General features: G+C 40.6%; 2 protein-coding genes across 2 annotated transcripts; both read right to left on the bottom strand.

The window, feature by feature from the left end:
• Positions 1-215: 215 nt before the first annotated feature.
• Positions 216-3,728, bottom strand: LOC146472422 (battenin-like). The gene is made up of 2 exons (XM_085119852.1): positions 3,061-3,728; positions 216-1,094 (listed from the first exon to the last, which is right to left on the bottom strand). The coding sequence occupies exons 1-2, from the start codon at positions 3,536-3,538 to the stop codon at positions 289-291; spliced, it is 1,284 nt and encodes a 427-aa protein (XP_084975978.1). The 5' UTR covers positions 3,539-3,728; the 3' UTR covers positions 216-288.
• Positions 3,729-6,666: 2,938 nt separating this feature from the next.
• LOC146472421 (solute carrier family 22 member 15-like) lies at positions 6,667-11,524 on the bottom strand. The gene is made up of 3 exons (XM_085119851.1): positions 11,450-11,524; positions 10,799-11,367; positions 6,667-9,142 (listed from the first exon to the last, which is right to left on the bottom strand). The coding sequence occupies exons 2-3, from the start codon at positions 11,352-11,354 to the stop codon at positions 8,205-8,207; spliced, it is 1,494 nt and encodes a 497-aa protein (XP_084975977.1). The 5' UTR covers positions 11,355-11,367; positions 11,450-11,524; the 3' UTR covers positions 6,667-8,204.
• Between the last annotated feature and the right edge of the window lie 6,297 nt (positions 11,525-17,821).

The following is a 17,821-nucleotide window of genomic DNA, read 5'->3' as shown; positions in this document are numbered from 1 at the left end:
TCGCGCGTCACCCCAGTTCGGTTACAAGTGTCCGTTTTACAGTTAAGCTGACATTTTTTTCACCGCATCCACAGTGAAAACGAAATATTTTCAACCGACTCCATTTTTAAGCCGTTTACGAAAATTTCTGTTTCATTACTATTCTCGATCGTCGTGTTGCTGTGAAGGGTAGAACAACCTTCGTTCCCAGGTCTTTTCTCTTGAAAAACGGGAGGGGCAGGGAAAGCCCTGGGAACAAGGTTCGAGGGTAGAAGAAACAAACACACTTCATGTATGGACCCTGAGGCGTTATAAAACGCAAGTGTCCGGATTCCAAGCTGTTGATGACCTGGTATAACAAGTGACTTCAGGAAAATAGAGCAGACAGTGATTTCGCAGACTAGCTTCTGTATCCAAGCCGATAAAGGAAACATTTATGCTTGCTATCCAGAATGCAGCAGTCGCCAATGCACGACAAAACTTTTTTTCTGACATACCAAGGCCTTCTCCTGCGTTCTGGAAAGTGTTGATCATAACAATCCCTGACACTAAAGAGTTCATCATAACTATCCCAACAGTCACAGCGAAACTAGTGAGAATCCGAAACCAAGAGGCTGAAACCATGAAGATTAGAATAGATACATTTAAAAAAGTCAGGATCCAAGTTTTCCTGACAGTCAATTTGTCGTCTATTCCGCACAAGGAGAAACACAGTAGATATAGCCGACCAATGAGATCGCCGATCCCTGATGCTAACAAGTAAAACAAGTATTGATTTCTTGGACTTATAGGAACGTTATTAAATGCAATGGTCGTAACCACAGCTGTTGTAAGTAGCATCTTGCTGATGTTACTCGTAAACAAAGCAATGAACAGCACTGCCGTTTTCCATACCAGCCATAGCTTGTCCTTAAGGGAGAGTCTCGTCTCCGGCGTGTTATTGGGGCTCGATTCAACTGGTCTGTAAGGAATCTCTTTGTAGGACGTCGGATGGCTTGGAGCATTTTCACTGCTTTCCCTGACAATTGTACAGTAGGCAATTGGAAATAAGACCCACAAGCTTGACAACAGAAGAAGCGCTACTTCTGGAGACACACAAGCCATCATAGTAAGACCTGTGAATTCAAGAAACAGGCCATAATGAAAAACCTCACATGTTCATGCATGTCTGTTTATATGTTAGACACGGAATCTCGTCATTTGCCTTCAACTGAATGGAGGGGTGCGCGAGTAACAAGGCTGGATTGAAGCCGCCGTTACACGTTGAAAATTTTAGCTGAAACTAGTGTGCAACGGCAAACGAGACCAGTTTCACCGGCCAAGTGGTGTTACACGGTGAATCTCTTGTTTTTTCACCACTGCGACCGTTGCGAGCCGTTGCAGAAGTAGAAAAGGGTTCTACTCTTCGTGAAACTTGTCTCGCAAGGGAAGTTCGAAAAAGTTTCACAAAACCGACCATGTTACACGGTGCAACCCCTGCTGAAACTTGTTTCGCAGCGCCGTTGCACACAAGTTTCAGCTAAAAGTTTCAACGTGTAACGACGGCTTGATCCGAATCCCAAATCGCGAGTAACATGTCCTTGATCTACGAATTACGGGCTCGCCTCTCCGAATGGACTGTACGGTAGCTTACGCATTCGTTCTTAGAGGAGTCTACCTACACGACTTCCCTAACAACGACTCCGTGGGAGACTAAGCAGATCGCACCATTCTCGCCGAGATTCTAGCTTCTAGCCCCTAAGTCTGTATAACAGGAGTTTATTTAGCCAAGCGCCGGCGAGGCGGAAGACAAAACAATTTCATTGTCTTTTCTTTGATCAACTTTATCCGTGTCGATCGATCGTTTGAAGGCAGTTGTGGATTGTGTTTTCCCTGTGTTCGTAACCGTTGTAAACTAAAGGCTGATTATTTTTTAATCAATTTTACAAAAAAGGTTAAACTTTCCAAAACGCTCCACGTTTATGGTTTGATTTTCTTTTTACGTACAAGATGTATTAAGAAAACATCCGGCAATTTGAAAAAAAAAAAATGAAAATTAAGTGTAAAGAAGTTGTAAAATATTGTCAAAGGTGTCTACTTATCTTAAAACTCGCCATTGCCTAAAAACAGTCCAAAAAGCAGCAGGCTCACAACACATTGCAAATAGAGAACATATCTCGGTGACTTCATATGTCATCGTCAGTTAAGCACGAAATTGCTTTCAATTCCGTGGTGAATCTCCCATTCCATGCATTCCTAAAGCCAGCGACACACTTGGCGATTTTATACGCCGATCGCCGAGATCGGCGAAAATCGCCAGGTGTGCCCGGTGCAGCGATTTCAATTTTCGCCGATCGCCGCGATCGGCGTATAAAATCGCCTATATCTGGCATGTCAGATATCGGCGATTAAATTCGCCGGCATTCGCCAAATGTGCCCGTTCCCGCGATTTTTTACGGGCATTGCTGCGAATCGCCAGTAAGGCTAACCATCAGCTAACCCATCAGGTTGAGCGATTTTATCACATGGCTTTTCAAAACTGCCACATCGCCGCATAGCATTGTTTTCATTTTTTTGTCAAAAGATCGGTTGCTACTTTAAATTTGTTAGGTGTGATGTTTTTTCAATATTATTTCGAATTAGATTATTGTTGATATTTTTTTAGAATATACTTGTGAATTTTTGAATTTGAAAACTTTTGTTGTAAAAATGCTTAATTCAGCCCTTGGGCTGCAATGTGATTTTGAAATAAACCATTTATCTCTATCTCTATCTCTCGAGTCCTCAAACATCTATTGTAGTCGGGAATTGAATGAATTGATCACAACTTGCTCATTACGCATATCTAAACCATCGCATAATTATCATTCATTTCATTTAATTTTTGAGCCGCAGTAAACCGGCATTAATTGGCCTTCTGGACGGAGTTTTCTCTCTCCAGTCGGCTATTTACTGAGTTCATAGTAATGCACACCGTTTTAGAGAAGGAAAGAAAACAAAGAAAAGAAAATTAAGATAACACTGACATTAATATGGAAAAGACGACAGCACGTTAACACTGTGACCTTCCTTCTAACATTAACAAAAAAATAATGAATTTACCCATGTAAGATAAAGGTGCTACCAAAAATGATATCCCTGAGCCCAAGGCGAAAATTCTCACGGTGATTATACCAAAGCCAGAGGTCAGCGGAAAGAAGACAGTATCGAGGCTTCCATACCCAAAAGACGTTAAACACACACCAATGAGTTTCATCTTGGGATCTTGAACGAGCGCTGTTATTAACATTCCAGTGATGGAGAAAATCAATATTCCACACGATACAACGGAAACTGAGATCCTTTGGACAAAGTACGTGAACAAAATAGCGGCCAGACAGGCAGGAGCGGTTGCAGACAGCAGTACTAGAGCTGTCCGAATCTCCGTGGCTTCTAAGATATCTTGACTGGCACTTAAATTAATTGTGAGGTAAAAATCCATCAAGAAACTGATCACACCAAAAGCCAAAATTACTGTCGGCTTGGTCCTCTGTTTAGTGTCTGATCGCTCGTCTACGGGGTTGTCTTCTTCGATTGCCATTGCAACAAGTAACAAATAAAATATCAGGCCCGGAGAATCTCAGCAGATGTTCAAGCTAACATTGAGATTAGCGGAAACAGGCGATTTCGTTAGTCTATGCATTATGTGCACACATTATAGAAAAGCCCGGTCAAGCTTTGACTAGCTTTGCATATGATTTTCCTCCCGCCCTTTTTCTTGTGTTTTCTTCTCTCCCACGAACGTCATTCGATTTAGAGCTGTAGTTCTTGGTATCATTTCACAAAACATGCCCTTTTGAGACAGTCTCGCTTAATAATAATAATAATAATAATAATAATAATAATAATAACAACAACAACAACAACAACAACAACAACAACAACAATAATAATAATAATAATAATAATAATAATCTTTATTGAGGAAACTTTTTGACAAAATGTGGTTTTCGAAAAGGACTTCAAAGATTATACTAAAATGTATACATAAAATTAAAAGAAAACAAAGAAAGATATATCAATAAATACATAAATTATATTAAGAAATTAAAAACATGTCGCTTGAATTTATTAATATTAGCAGATTCTCGTATTACCTGGCTAAGTGAATTTAAAAGGTCATTTACAGCATGATATGCAGTTCTATGTTTCCCCCAACTTCTCTTAACGCTGGGGAGTCTAAGATTGACTTTCAGTTTCATGTATTGTATTGTAAAAGAAACTGCTTACCTTACACCTTCTTCAATTCTTGAAATAATGATAAGCTTCTAAATTTGTAACAATCCTATAATTTCTATCAGCTAGCGAATCCTTTTTGCGTCACTTGTTTGTTTACTACTTATTTAACTTTTATTTTAGTCAATTTGTAAACACCAAATTTATTCGTATTTAGTTAGTATAGACATATATTATAGGAACGAGGGCGGGGGGGGGGGGGTGGGAGAAAAAGACTTTTGTTTCACAAACGTCTACTAATGACCCTTGTAATCTATGTACTTATTAATGTAAAATTCAATGGGAAACGCTTAAAAAGAATTGAATATCTGACTTGAGACAAGTTAACGGAGACTGTAATTTCTGTAGCCACCTTCTGGAAAATCAGCTCAGATATATGCCCAGATAAATACAGCCTAACTTGGCGGTGACCATCAAGTTCAACTTAAAGGGGGAGTATCACGAAAATTTGATGTCATTTCAAAACCCAAAATGTTTGTCTGACGACAGAAACAAAAATATAATTGTCTAGTTTTGTTATGAATTATCGCCCCAGTACAATAAAACTGTCGATTAGTGCCTCTGGCCAGAGACAGAGTAGGTCGGAATGGATTGAAACTTGAAAAATGTCAGGCTAATGTTTTTCAAGTTTTCTTATTTTTGTCTCCAAAATACGCTAGAACAGAGTACGAGTTGTTCCTGTCAAGAATTAAGTTGATTTCTCTCCTCTCGTTGTTCTAGAATTATTTTGTAGCAAAATGAAGGTCTTATTTCACCATTTTTAATAAAAGAGGAAAAAAACCCATGATACTTCCCCTTTAAGTTACAAGGTCACGATAACGTGTAAATGATACCAACTGGTGTATTTTGCCGTCATTACAGCCAGCAAACCAAATCAACCTCCAGATTTTCACTGCATATCACGGTTCGTTTTGGCAACAAGCTCAAAATGCCAATTTTTCGGCTAAAGAACAACGCCAAAAATTACCCATATCTATCGTCAATTTTTAACCCAAATATTTGTTCAAAAATAAAAAGTCTACGTTTACATCAAACCTCAAGGTCAGACCTTGGTATCTGACTTGCAGTTTTTCTATCAACGTCTTCTGCGGGCTATACATCAGCCATTTTATCAGACCCAGTCTTGCGTATTTCAAGTTGCCTTTTTCACCCCCGAAAAGAATTCTGGTAAATCCAGCCATAGCGCGATCGCAGGACTCGCTCACTTTCCAATTCGAGCCACCCAGTACTACCAGTCTCCCCCCTCCCCCCCCCCCCCCCAACGTCCCCCCTCTCCCCCGAGAGCTTGCTCGCAGGCTAGAGTGAATCGTGACGGAAAAGAAGAGTCCCTAACTATGAAGTCACTGTGAACAAACATAAACCCATAACTCATAGCCACCACCTCTCAAGAACCTCTCTTTCCAGTTTAATGGTGAGTGGCAACAGATTCGAACCTACCCTGGCTCCAGAGGCGCGCTGTCCAAAAAATAATCTGAACAAATAACAGGTCGGCAAAAAAAAAAAAAAAAAAAGAAAATAACCTCTGGCGCCTTTTGCCAGTTAAAAATGAAGGCCTTAGTTTAATGTGGCTAACTTCAATTGTATGGAAGATAATTTTGGCTTTAAAAAAGTTACAGTTCGATGTTATTCTAGTCAGAAAACAACAGTGTACTTGCTGATTCAGTACTTCCGCCAATAAACTTCTTAGGATTGAACTCCTTTGTTAGCTGATTCATGGGCTGACACGGGGGCAGCTCTCGAACAGCGCCAGCGCTCGACTTGCTTCTCTTTGTAAAACGAAATGTTCTCGATTTTGTTCGTTTTCGGTCTAAAAATAAAAGGGGGAGGGTGGGGACAGTCCCCTAGGTCCGCCACTGTGATCTTTGCTACGTGGAGCGTAGAGCAAAACTTCTGCAGTGGCTGTGTGACTGCAAGCTCTCTTGGTGACTGTTAACACCATCAGTGAACATCATTGTCAGGTATGCATCCTTTCTTTCTTTCTTGTTCAAGCTTCATATACTTTGGGCTGCGTAGCTACAATCTTGGACAAATTAAAATGAGAAATTAAACCCCCCTTCCCCCCAAAATCAATGATGAATTCGCGCGCAAAGCAAAACGCGCCATTTTTTCATCATTGAAATGGAGGGGGGGGGGGGGGGTCTTAAGTTTTCATTTGATCTGTCTAAGTTTGTAGCTGGCGGGATGTTGGGCGAAGGAGAACGTTGGGTAGACTACGAGCAGTCTCTTACTTTTCTTAGCGGGATAGTAAAGCCAGCGAACCACACAAGCGCGCGCGAAAATTGCCTTGCACGTCGCGTCTCCTCGTGGAAGGCAATTTTCGCGCGCGCTCGCGCGTTTCGCTTGGAATACTGTCAGTGAGGAAATAAAGGGACCGCTCGAGCTCGTCGTCTAAACGTTGGGCAAACGAGCCAAAACTCTATATTCGCACGCGGATTAAGCCAGCGTCCAATGACTATTCTATTTATTGTGTTTTCAGCAAAATTGGTTTAAATAGAGTCTTGTATTTACATGTACATTAAATTAATAAATACTTAATTAATTGCCATGGCCAACGTATTTTAGCAAAAACAGGATTTGACTGGCAGCATCATAAATACCGGCATGTTGTGTTAAACCCAGTGGTTCTCTTGATAAATGGCTATCAACATTGTTTTGGGCATTTACCAGTATTTCAACCAACAAGGTACAAATGGCTACGTACTTTGGCTTGCCTTTCCCTTACAAGAATATTTATTTATCATCTCAGACTAGCTCTGACAACAACTTTAAGTTATCGAAACCCTTGAACACATCTCTACTCACATCTGATCAATGTAACAAACTACTCAGGAAGTACTTAGCTCCATATTCTTAGAATACAGGCGGAACTAAGACCATGTCACTATACCCCTGGGCCAAGTTGTTCGAAGCACAATTAAAGTAACCTGGGGTTATTGTTAGCTTTGACTTTAGTTTATTTACTAATAAATAAAGATTTTTCAAAATATTTTTGTCCTTTAGTTTTGACTTTCTTTAACTCTTGCTTAAAAGTTAACTTTTCGAAACATTTTTTTTACAAATGGGATGAAAACCTTGGTTAACTTTTAATTGTGGATTAGCATTAACCAGCTTTCTAGCCTGTTTCAGGCTCCGTATGAGATGCAAAGGAACGAGCGACAGGATTAAAAACAAGGGGGAACTGGGACTGGGACTGTTTCCCTCTTGTTTTCGTTCCTCTCGCCCGCTCCTTCGCATCTCCTGCAGAACATCTAACAGGCTATTGGCTTTCGAGCAATCAGGCTCTGGAGTGTAAATTGACACCCTAAAGCCTCGTTTAGACTGCAAAACAGTCATTTTGTCTCTTTAAAATTCATGAGGGAGATGCAATAACAGAAAGCCAGCATGGGCCTGCACCCCACACTACGGAGCACCAAAAAGCATGGATTCTCACAAGCAATGTTTCCATTTCCACACTTGCCCTAGACATTAATCATTGGAAGACCGATAGCAATGATTGTTTGTACATGTATGATAGACCAAGGCAAAAGAAGTAGTATAGCTCTATGTCTCGATAAGTTTTCCTGCCAAATTTACTACATTCCTTGATTAATGGAAATTAATTTTTTAGCATTTTGTAAGCTAAATTTGAGAATATTTAAACGTCACATTAAGTCGACAATATGCTTGTGATCTTCATTACAAACACAGTGAGTTAAATGGGGAGTTTTTTCAGGGAGTTGTGTGGTCATAATAGTACTATTGCCAATTTAATCATCTATTGACCCAAGAAATTAATTTTGAGGTAAAAATAGGTAGGATGGTGGTTGGGTGGGGCTGGAATCACTTTTCTAAAACAAAATTATCTTTCAAATCCAAGAGACCCAAACTTTTCACAATAGCTTATAATCTTGTGGCAAATGAGTCAGACAATTTAAGCTATCATGGTTCATGGCCATTTGCGAGTAAGGCCTGTTTGGAGCTTCTAAATTGTATTAAATAGTAACATTCTTAGCCTCGTCTTGCCGTGTCCGCTCCAAATCCTCCAGTGTCTCAGGCATTGGGCAGCCTTTTGTTTCAGGCAACTTTAGACCCACCAATCCTGCTATTAATGACATACAAGCAAATATAAACATTGGCAATGATCTGTTCTGCTCTCCCATTAACACAACAAATGGGCATAAAATTCCACCAATACGTGATGCCACAGTTGCTACACCCATTCCGACATTACGGATGACAGTTGGGAAGAGTTCAGCTGCATAAACATACACTACTGCAAATGATCCAGAGATACAGAATTTCCCGAACATGGCAGAGGTTGAAAGCCAGGCAGGATTGGTTCTTTCCTGTCGCTGTAGTTTCATGCAGGCGTAACAGGATCCCGCGGCACCCATCATGAAGTAAAACAATGACTTGCGACGGCCTGACCAGTTTAGGAGAAAGACTGTTAAGACATATGAAGGGATCTCTACTAAACCAGCCAAAATAAAATTGACGTACATGTTGCCTCCAAGGTTTTTTACATTCAGTGACAAGCCATAATACACGTGACTGTTTACAAACCAACTAACAATCATAATCAGTGTTAACACACAGGTACTTCTGTTTGTAAACAAGTCAAGGATTCCGTAGCTCCTTACAGAAGAGCCAGCTTTTGATGTCAGTTTTGATCGTTGCAATGTCACATGTTTGTTTCCAAAACCATTTTCAGAAGCCATCTTCTGCAAGATGGCCTCTGCTTCATCATATCTCCCTTGGGAGGCTAGCCATCTGGGAGATTCTGGAATCTGGTTCATTATTAAAAGACCAAAAACAGTAGGAAGAGATGTGGCAATAGTCAGGTGTTGCCAGCTTGGAATAAGGTAAGCCAAGACACCAAGGGATGCCACTGCAAGTGCAAAAAATATCTGCACCATCGTTCCAGCAAAACCTGCAGGGATGAAAAATAGAGAAAATCAGCTTATGCATTCCATTCACCTCAGTGTTAATAATCAACCTATTCAGTAATCTGAGTCAATCAATGATTGATTGATTGAACTCAGTCGAGTGCAATTTGGTCTGATATCCCATGTGAATTTCAAAATCGAATAAGTGTGCAGTGGAACTTCAATTTGAAATCACTAGACGTATGATTTCAGACCAGAATTCCACTACACAAACTTCAATTACCACTTTATTACACCCATTTTGAAATCACACAGTTTTTTGTGAAAATTAATCTTTACTTATCCACTTCAGCAAGCCCGGCTTTTTTGGAGAAGGTGGAATTTGGGGAACGGAAATTGCAAAATTTTCCCCTCAAAATGATTTTTTTGGCCCTATATTTTTCTGCAATCTGATTGGCTAGGGCAGGCAAGCCATGGAATTGATTGGTTATTATTATTTCATATTCATTTTGAAGGGCTAAAAATGGATGTGATTTAGGGCAAAAAATAGTGCAATTCAGGAATAAATCGCACTGTTGAGAGCCAATCAGATTGCAAGGATCACCAGTGATTTGAAAATAGGTGTAATAATGAACATTATCAAATGATTAGTTTCTGTATACAAAATGCAAATTATGAACCAAACAAGTTGTATTTGATTGCATTCAATTACTGAACTCATCAAAATATACTTGATAATTTAACACAAACTGTCCATGCATGGTTAAACAAGTTGAGTTATGTTTAAAATGCACATGAAAGCAAATTTTCTACCTGTTACATTCCTGTTTCCATTCTGAATTGATTTTCAATAAAATTCAATTGAACCTGACTTTTTGTTGTAACCAATCATGTGCAAATGTACCTAGACTCAAATTTTCAAGCCCGAATAGGGGTTTGGGGGAGGGGGGGGTGAGGGAAAGGGGGTACGAGCCCAGAAATCTTTGCTGTGGAGCCAGGAGCAAGTTTCTGCAGTTTTTCCCTGCTTTCTGAAGATTTGTGTCCTTCCCTCTTTGTGCTTCTTGTCCACAGTAAACTGCCTTTAGCCGAGTGATCCAGTATAGCATTCTAGAAGATCCTTTGGAATGCAGAGGATGGTTGCAGAAAACATCCACTTATCTTTAGATGCTTTATGCTACCGAACCCTGGAGTTTTGCAGTTTTCAAAGCCCTAACCCCTTTGGAACCCAGAATGATTGTAACTCCTGTGAGTGTCTGATTGCATTTGATTACCAAACCCAGCCCCATTCATTCATTAGATTGGTTTTGATTGACTGCATTGAAAATTGATCAAACAGGCACTTCTGGATCTATCAACAATGAACCTTTCATATATTGTTTTGTTATGTGTTTTCTTTAATCCTTTCATTCCCATGGGTGATCAATATGTAATTTCTCCTTGAATCATCAATACATTGTCAACCAGACAGCTGATGAGAATAAAGAAATTCATCAACTAGATGGCATTGTTTGGTGTATCACCAAATTCTGTGAACTAACTTTAAAAAGAAATGTGTGGCTTTCAGCTTTCTGATGTAAGGAATATTCATCGAATGTATGTTTGGTTTCTGTCGCGATTTAAATACAGTTGTCTTAGCAACCGCGCCAGACACTGAAAACTAAAAATGGCGCCGGTACTATTTTAGTGATTTAGAATTTTACCTCTGTAAGAAGGACCAATCGATTCAGTAGACAGCACAAAAACAATCAATCCCGCTCCCCCAGCAAACATTCCAACGAAGAATCGCAGGGCTAGGAACACATTATACGACGGCGAAAAGGCAGACAGAAATGCGAGGCCGCCGGAGAGAAAATAGCTGAACAGCCACAACTTTCTGCGACCATGTTTATCGGCCAATCCTCCGATGAAAGGGGCTCCAATCAATGTGCCCGCCATAAATATTGACTGCGTTAGTTCATTCTTGTACGTTTGCCCACAAAGAAGATTCCATTCCGTGGCGATCGAAGTGAAGTTCGTCGTGAAAGAAGCCCCATCGCATATTGAACCTTCCAAAGAACAACAGTTTTCCAGCGACTTGCAATGCTTCAAGCCCACTTTGTTTTCTTCTGGGCATCTCCATTTTGGCGTCGCTGCCGTAAACACGAGTACAAGCATTTGGTAGTAACATGGTAGTGCTGCCAGTGAGATTAAGATGAACAGTTTTCTCTGGTACCGGCCGAATTCTCCAACCTGTTTCAACACTCCGTCGAAATCCATTCTTTCCTTTTCACTGATGAGTTAGCCTCCCACGCAGTCGTTTTTAGGGGAGGAGGTAATTCGAGTCCCCTAAAAACGACTGCGTGGGAGGCTACTGATGAGTTGGCGCGAACAGAAAAAACTGCTTCCGGTATAAAACTCGCCCCAGTTCGACTCAAGGAAAGTCCGCCAAGTGTGACGTAGTTTGTGACGGAGAAATTTTTGGACAAATGGACTGGACTTTTTTTACTAACGGAACGGGAATGTTCATTGAATGCCGGGAAAATAAGTACAATTCCTAAATGTTGAAGTAAAACGACTACAAAAATTGTCAATCTTCTGTCATATTGTCCTAAATTTTGCCAAGACCAGGGGGATCATACCAGGGGGACCCAATTCAAGCTCTCCCCGGGTCTCTTCCTCTTCTCGTCCCTTCGCGCCTCATTACCGAATCTCACAGTGTACCGTTGTAGCTTGTTCCAGGCCCGGAAAGGCCGGGGGAGGGGGGAGGGGGGCCTACTTCTTGGAATTCTGGGTAGGGGTGTGCTGCCCGGTTCTCCAAATCTGACCCTATTTCAGACCAAAATATGCTATTTTCCACACCTGTTTTCAGACCTGGGGGGCCCGTTTCTCGAAAGACCCGGTAACTTACCAGGCCCGATAAGTAATTTTGGTGACAAAATTTAATGTTTATAATAACAACTTTATTTATCCACGGAATCCTTATCACTAAAAAGTGGTCTTCTAAAGAGCCGTGCGCATTAAACCAAGTACTAAAAAGCTAAGGCATTAAAATTAATAAACACAATTGAAAAATCCTATAATAGGTGCTAAAACTAAGTTAGAAAAATTCTAAAATACAATAGCGGAATAGAAACTATTTAAAGTAGTGGCCTGCTTAGCCTCCGCTGACAGACTGTTCCACGTTACTGCGCCCCTATAACGAAAAATTTTCTTGAGGGCCTCAGTGTTCGGTCGCGGAATAAACAAGTTATGTTGTGCACCTCGCAGATTATGTCTATAAATGGTATAAACGCTAGCGAATTTATCAGACAGGTATTCGGGTACGAGGTTATTTACAGTTTTAAACATTAAAGATTTCAATTGTTTTGCACGTCTGTCAGCGAGGCTATTCCATTTAAGAGCATTGAGAATCGGGGCCGATCTGGCGTCCCAACTAGACCCTGTTATTATGCGTGCAGCCCTGTTTAGTAATTTCTCTAGTTTTTGGCTGCGGCCATTACCGATACAGCCCCAGACAGCGCTGCAATAATCGAGATGCGGAAGAATCAATGACTTGTAAAGTATGACAAGGGTACTCTGGGGACATAACAGAAGTCAATTTTTGTTAGCTTTGAATACATACTAAATTTTAAAATCTTATTATTCTATGAAAACATTGGCGAAGTACCATGTCTGTAATCCGTGTGTAATCGGCAAAAAAACATTTAAAAATATACTTAACGGGCCCGGTAAGTTACCGGGACTTTCAAGAAACGGGCCCCTGCCCTCTAAAATCCGTATACCCGTTTTCAGACTGGCTTGTAGGGTAATTAAGCTTCGTATCAGTGCCGAAGTCAAGAATTTGTAAAATTCACCCGAAAATTCAGCTCGACTGATATACTTTGGAGACTTCTCTTTCTCTACTATTTATTTAGAGATGAAAAGACAATACGCTCGCGTGGTTTCCTTGAAATCTTTGCCCGATTTAAGACCATAGTCCAAATCTATACTCGTTTTAAGACCAAAACGGCTCAAAAATCATTATCTTTGGGGCGGCACATACTTATACACCTTATATAGGGGAGTAGACCCTGAGTGTGGGGGTGATTCCAGTCTGTCGGTGTACTGCGGGAGACGCAAAGGAGTGGGTGCGAAAAAATATGGAGAAAAATTTACCTCGTAGGGAGGAGACCGTTAGTGACAGTTCGTCCTTTGAAGTAAGACAGGGGGAACCCAAAATACTCAAAATGTTGTCTTGTGTGTTCCCGGATCGTTTCCTGTGCTTTTAAAGACATCATCGTGTTTGTGTAAGCTAATATAATACAGATTGATCTCGTCTGGATGCTGTAACCGGAAATTTAAGTTGCAGAACGTTTTTGGAAAAAGCAATTTTCTCTCCGATCATCATTTCCGGAACTCTAACTACCACACCGTTCGGACCTAGCGACAACCGTATGTCTGGGACCCTATGTCTAGACAGTACGTTCAAAGATGTCCAAAAATCGAGAAATAAGTTCACTTTTTCCTGGTATCAACATTGTGAAAATGACCCCTGAAAATCGAACAATAAACAATTTTCTGGCGAGGAAACAAACGTGCTGTGAATTGAATTGTATTGCATTTTTCTGGTGTTGTGTTTTGTTTTGTTGTGTAGAGTAGGTCTCTTTTCTCTGTTTATTACTTGTGCTTTGTTTTGTTGAGTTAAGTTGGTCTGTTTTCTTTGTTTTGTGTTTGTTGTGTTGTGTTGAGTAGGTCTGTTTTCTTTGTTGGCCGTACATGTTGTGTTTTGTTGTGTTAAATAGATCTGTTTTTACGTGGGATGCCCTGAGGTGGCATACCTTGTCTAAAAACGGGTCGAATTCTTTTTACGCGGGATGCCCTGAGGGGGCATACCGTATCTAAAAACGGGTCGATTTCTTTTTCTTTTTTTTACGCGGGATGCCCTAAGGGGGCATACCGTGTCTAAAAACGGGACGATTTCTTTTTCTTCGTCGTAGCTACAAATCGGTACATTAATTTATTACGCGGGATGCCCTGAGGGGGCATACCGTGTCTTAAAACGGGTCGATTTCTTTTTTTTTTTTCTTCGTAGTAGCTACAAATCGGTACATTAATTTATTCATTAAACTCTCCCCTCTCCTACTCGGGATGTATTGTTCTGATTGTCTTCAACAAAGGCAAGCCAATCAAAATCCATTCTTGTCGCTTATATCGCGAGGGAGGGGACCCACTCACCCCTACCTGTCTGACGTCAATGCATCATTTGATATATTTATTAAAGACGGATTAAATTGTCGCGCCATAGTGTTTTAACATGTTGTGGACTCAAGTGTGCCGTTTTCAAACGGAAATTTCACCATTTTGAAGCGGTAAATCGAAAGAATAACTTCTAAGAAGCACCCGACACGTAAAACGGTGGAAATTGGTGAGTTCCTGGCGAAGGAATCGTGCTTTGTTTGACAGTCTTATACCACGACGCGAGACTGAAAAAAGGTCATTGAGAAGCTTACGTTATCGTAATAGAACTTCACAAATTTCCGGTGAAAGTCTAAGTCGCGTAACACAAGGGAAACAACGTAACGCGATCGTCGTGACTCAAACTATTCCATTAGCAAGGATAGATTTATCAATCGGCGAAGCATACAGTTGGAATAAATGAATCAGCCCCAGCATCACGCGTAATGCCAGTATAGCAGGCATCTTGTTACGCGGGATGCCCTGAAGGGGCATACCGTGTCTAAAAACGGGTCGATTTCTTTCTTTTTTTTTTTTTTCTTCCTCGTAGCTACAAATCTGTACATTAATTTATTCATTAAACTCCCCCCTCTCCTACTCGGGATGTATTGTTCTGATTGTCTTCAACGACAACAGGCCAATCAAAATCTATTCTTGTCTCTTCTATCGCGAGGGAGGTGACCCACTCACCCCTACTTGTGTGACGTCAACGCATCATTTGATTTATCCATTAAAGCTGGATTAAATTGTGGCGCCATATTGTTAACATGTTTTGGACTCAAGTGTGCCGTTTTCAAACGGAAATTTCACCATTTTGAAGCGGTAAATCGAAAGAATAACTTCTAAGAAGCACTCGACATCTAAAACGGTGGAAATTGGAAAGTGCCTGGCAAAGGAATCGTGCTTTCTTTGACAGTCTTAGACCACAATTGCAGACAGAAAAGAGGTCATTGAGAAGCTTACGTTATCGCAATGGAATTCCCGCAATTTCCCTTGAAACCCTGAGTAGCATAACACAAGGGAAACAACGTAACGCGATCTTCGTGACTCAAACTATTCCATTAGCAAGGATGGTTTTATAAATCTGCGAGGCACACAGTTGGAATAAATGAATCAGCCACGGCATCTCGCGTAATGCCAGTATAGCAGGCATCTTGTTTTTACGCGGGATGCCCTGAGGGTGCATGCCGTGTCTAAAAACGGGTCGATTTCTTTTTACGCGGGATGCCCTGAGGGGGCATACCGTGTCTAAAATTGGGTCGATTTCTTTTTCACGCGGGATGCCCTGAGGGGGCATACCGTGTCTAAAAACGGGACGATTTCTTTTTTTCTTACGCGGGATGCCCTGAGGGGGCATACCGTGTCTAAAAACGGGACGATTTCTTTTTCCTCGTAGCCACAAATCTGTACATTAATTTATTCATTAAACTCTCCCCTCTCCTACTCGGGATGTATTGTTCTGATTGTCTTCAACAGCAGCAGGCCAATCAAAATCCATTCTTGTCGCTTATATCGCGAGGGAGGGGACCCACTCACCCCTACCTGTGTGACGTCAACGCATCATTTGATCTATTTATTAAAAACGGATTAAATTTGTGTCGCCGTATTGTTAACATGTTGTGGACTCAAGTGTGCCGTTTTCAAACGGGAAATTTCACCATTTTGAAGTGGTAAATCGAAAGAATAACTTCTAAGAAGCACTCGACATCTAAAACGGTGGAAATTGGAGAGTTCCTGGCGAAGGAATCGTGCTTTGTTTGACAGTCCCGAACCACGAATGGAGACAGAAAAGATGTCATTGAGAAGCTTACATTATCGTAATGGAATTTCAAAAAGTTCCGGTGAGATCCTCAGTAGCGTAACACAAGGGAAACAGCATAACGCAATCTTCGTGACTCAAAATATTCCATTAGCAATGATAATTTTATCAATCGGCGAGGCATACAGTTGGAATAAATGAATCAGCCTCGGCATCTCGCGTATATGCCAGTATAGGCATCTTGTTTATTCATTAAATTCTCCCCTCTCCTACTCGGGATGTATTGTTCTGATTGTCTTCAACAACAGCAGGCCAATCAAAATCCATTCTTGTCGCCACATTGTTAACATGTTGTGGACTCAAGTGTGCCGTTTTCAAACGGAAATTTCACCATTTTGAATCGGTAAATCGGAAGAATAACTTCTAAGAAGCACTCGACATCTAAAACGGTGGAAATTGGAGAGTTCCTGGCGAAGGAATCGTGCTTTGTTTGACAGTCTTAGACCACGATGCGAGACTGAAAAGAGGTCATTGAGAAGCTTACGTTATCGCAATGGCATTTCAAAAATTTCCGCTGATAGTATGAGTCGCGTAACACAAGGGAAACAACGTAACGCGATGGTCGTGACCCAAACTATTCCATTAGCAAGGATAGTTTTATCAATCGGCGAAGCATACAGTTGGAATAAATGAATCAGCCCCAGCATCTTGCGTAATGCCAGTACAGCAGGCATCTTGTTTTTTTTTTTCTTCGTCGTAGTCACAAATCGGTACATTAATTTATTCATTAAACTCTCCCATCTCCTACTCGGGATGTATTGTTCTGATTGTCTTTAACAAAGGCAGGCCAATCAAAATCCATTCTTGTCGCTTATATCGTGAGGGAGGGGACCCACTCACCCCTACCTGTGTGACGTCAACGCATCATTTGATATATTTATTAAAGACGGATTAAATTTTTCGCGCCATATTGTTAACATGTTGTGGACTCAAGTGTGCCGCTTTTATACGGAAATTTCACCATTTTGAAGCGGTAAGTCGAGAGAATAACTTCTAAGAAGCACCCGACATTTAAAACGGTGGAAATTGGTGAGTTCCTGGCGAAGGAATCGTGCTTTGTTTGACAGTCTTAGACCACGACGCGAGACTGAAAAGAGGTCATTGAGAAGCTTACGTTATCGTAATGGAATTTCACAAATTTCCGTTGATAGTCTGAGTCGCGTAACACAAGGAAAACAACGTAACGCGATCGTCGTGACTCAAAGTATTCCATTAGCAAGGATAGTTTTATCAATCGGCGAAGCATACAGTTGGAATAAATGAATCAGCCCCAGCATCACGCGTAATGCCAGTATAGCAGGCATCTTGTCTTTGTTTGGTTTCGGCTTGTTATGTTGAGTGGTGTTGAGTACGTGTGTTTTCTTTCTTTTTTTTTTTTTGCTTGTGTTGTGTCCTATTGTGTTGTCTTTGTCCGAGTATTGTGTTGTATTATGTTTTCTTAAAGGGTGATTGGATGGTAAGATAATTATATCCCGTTGAAACGCACTGTAAAACGGAATATAATGGGCCCAATGAATACCAAAAGTTGAGGGTTCACCATATATACTATTAAAAAGAGACAGATTTGATACTAGTAACTAGTATTACGTCTTTTTTTTTCCTTTGTAATTGTTAAAATTGTATTCTTGAATATTTAATAATCAATAAAAATTAATAAAAAATAATGATAATAATAATAAATTTTTTAATAATAATCTATAAACTTCATTAA

This window comes from Pavona decussata, unplaced genomic scaffold (genome assembly GCF_977016875.1).
Source record: "Pavona decussata unplaced genomic scaffold, jaPavDecu1.1 SCAFFOLD_100, whole genome shotgun sequence".
NCBI classification, from domain to species: Eukaryota; Metazoa; Cnidaria; class Anthozoa; order Scleractinia; family Agariciidae; genus Pavona; species Pavona decussata.
The sequence above is the reverse complement of the archived record's forward strand: the minus strand, read 5'-3'. Positions and strand labels throughout refer to the sequence as shown.

Excerpts from the sequence above, each read along its gene's own strand:
- LOC146472422 (XM_085119852.1), bottom strand. The coding sequence starts at position 3,538 with ATGGCAATCGAAGAAGACAACCCCGTAGACGAGCGATCAGACACTAAA. Across the intron at positions 1,095-3,060 it reads AGCACCTTTATCTTACATGG|GTCTTACTATGATGGCTTGT; the intron begins GTAAATTCATTA and ends TTGAATTCACAG.
- LOC146472421 (XM_085119851.1), bottom strand. The coding sequence starts at position 11,354 with ATGGATTTCGACGGAGTGTTGAAACAGGTTGGAGAATTCGGCCGGTAC. Across the intron at positions 9,143-10,798 it reads GATTGGTCCTTCTTACAGAG|GTTTTGCTGGAACGATGGTG; the intron begins GTAAAATTCTAA and ends TCATCCCTGCAG.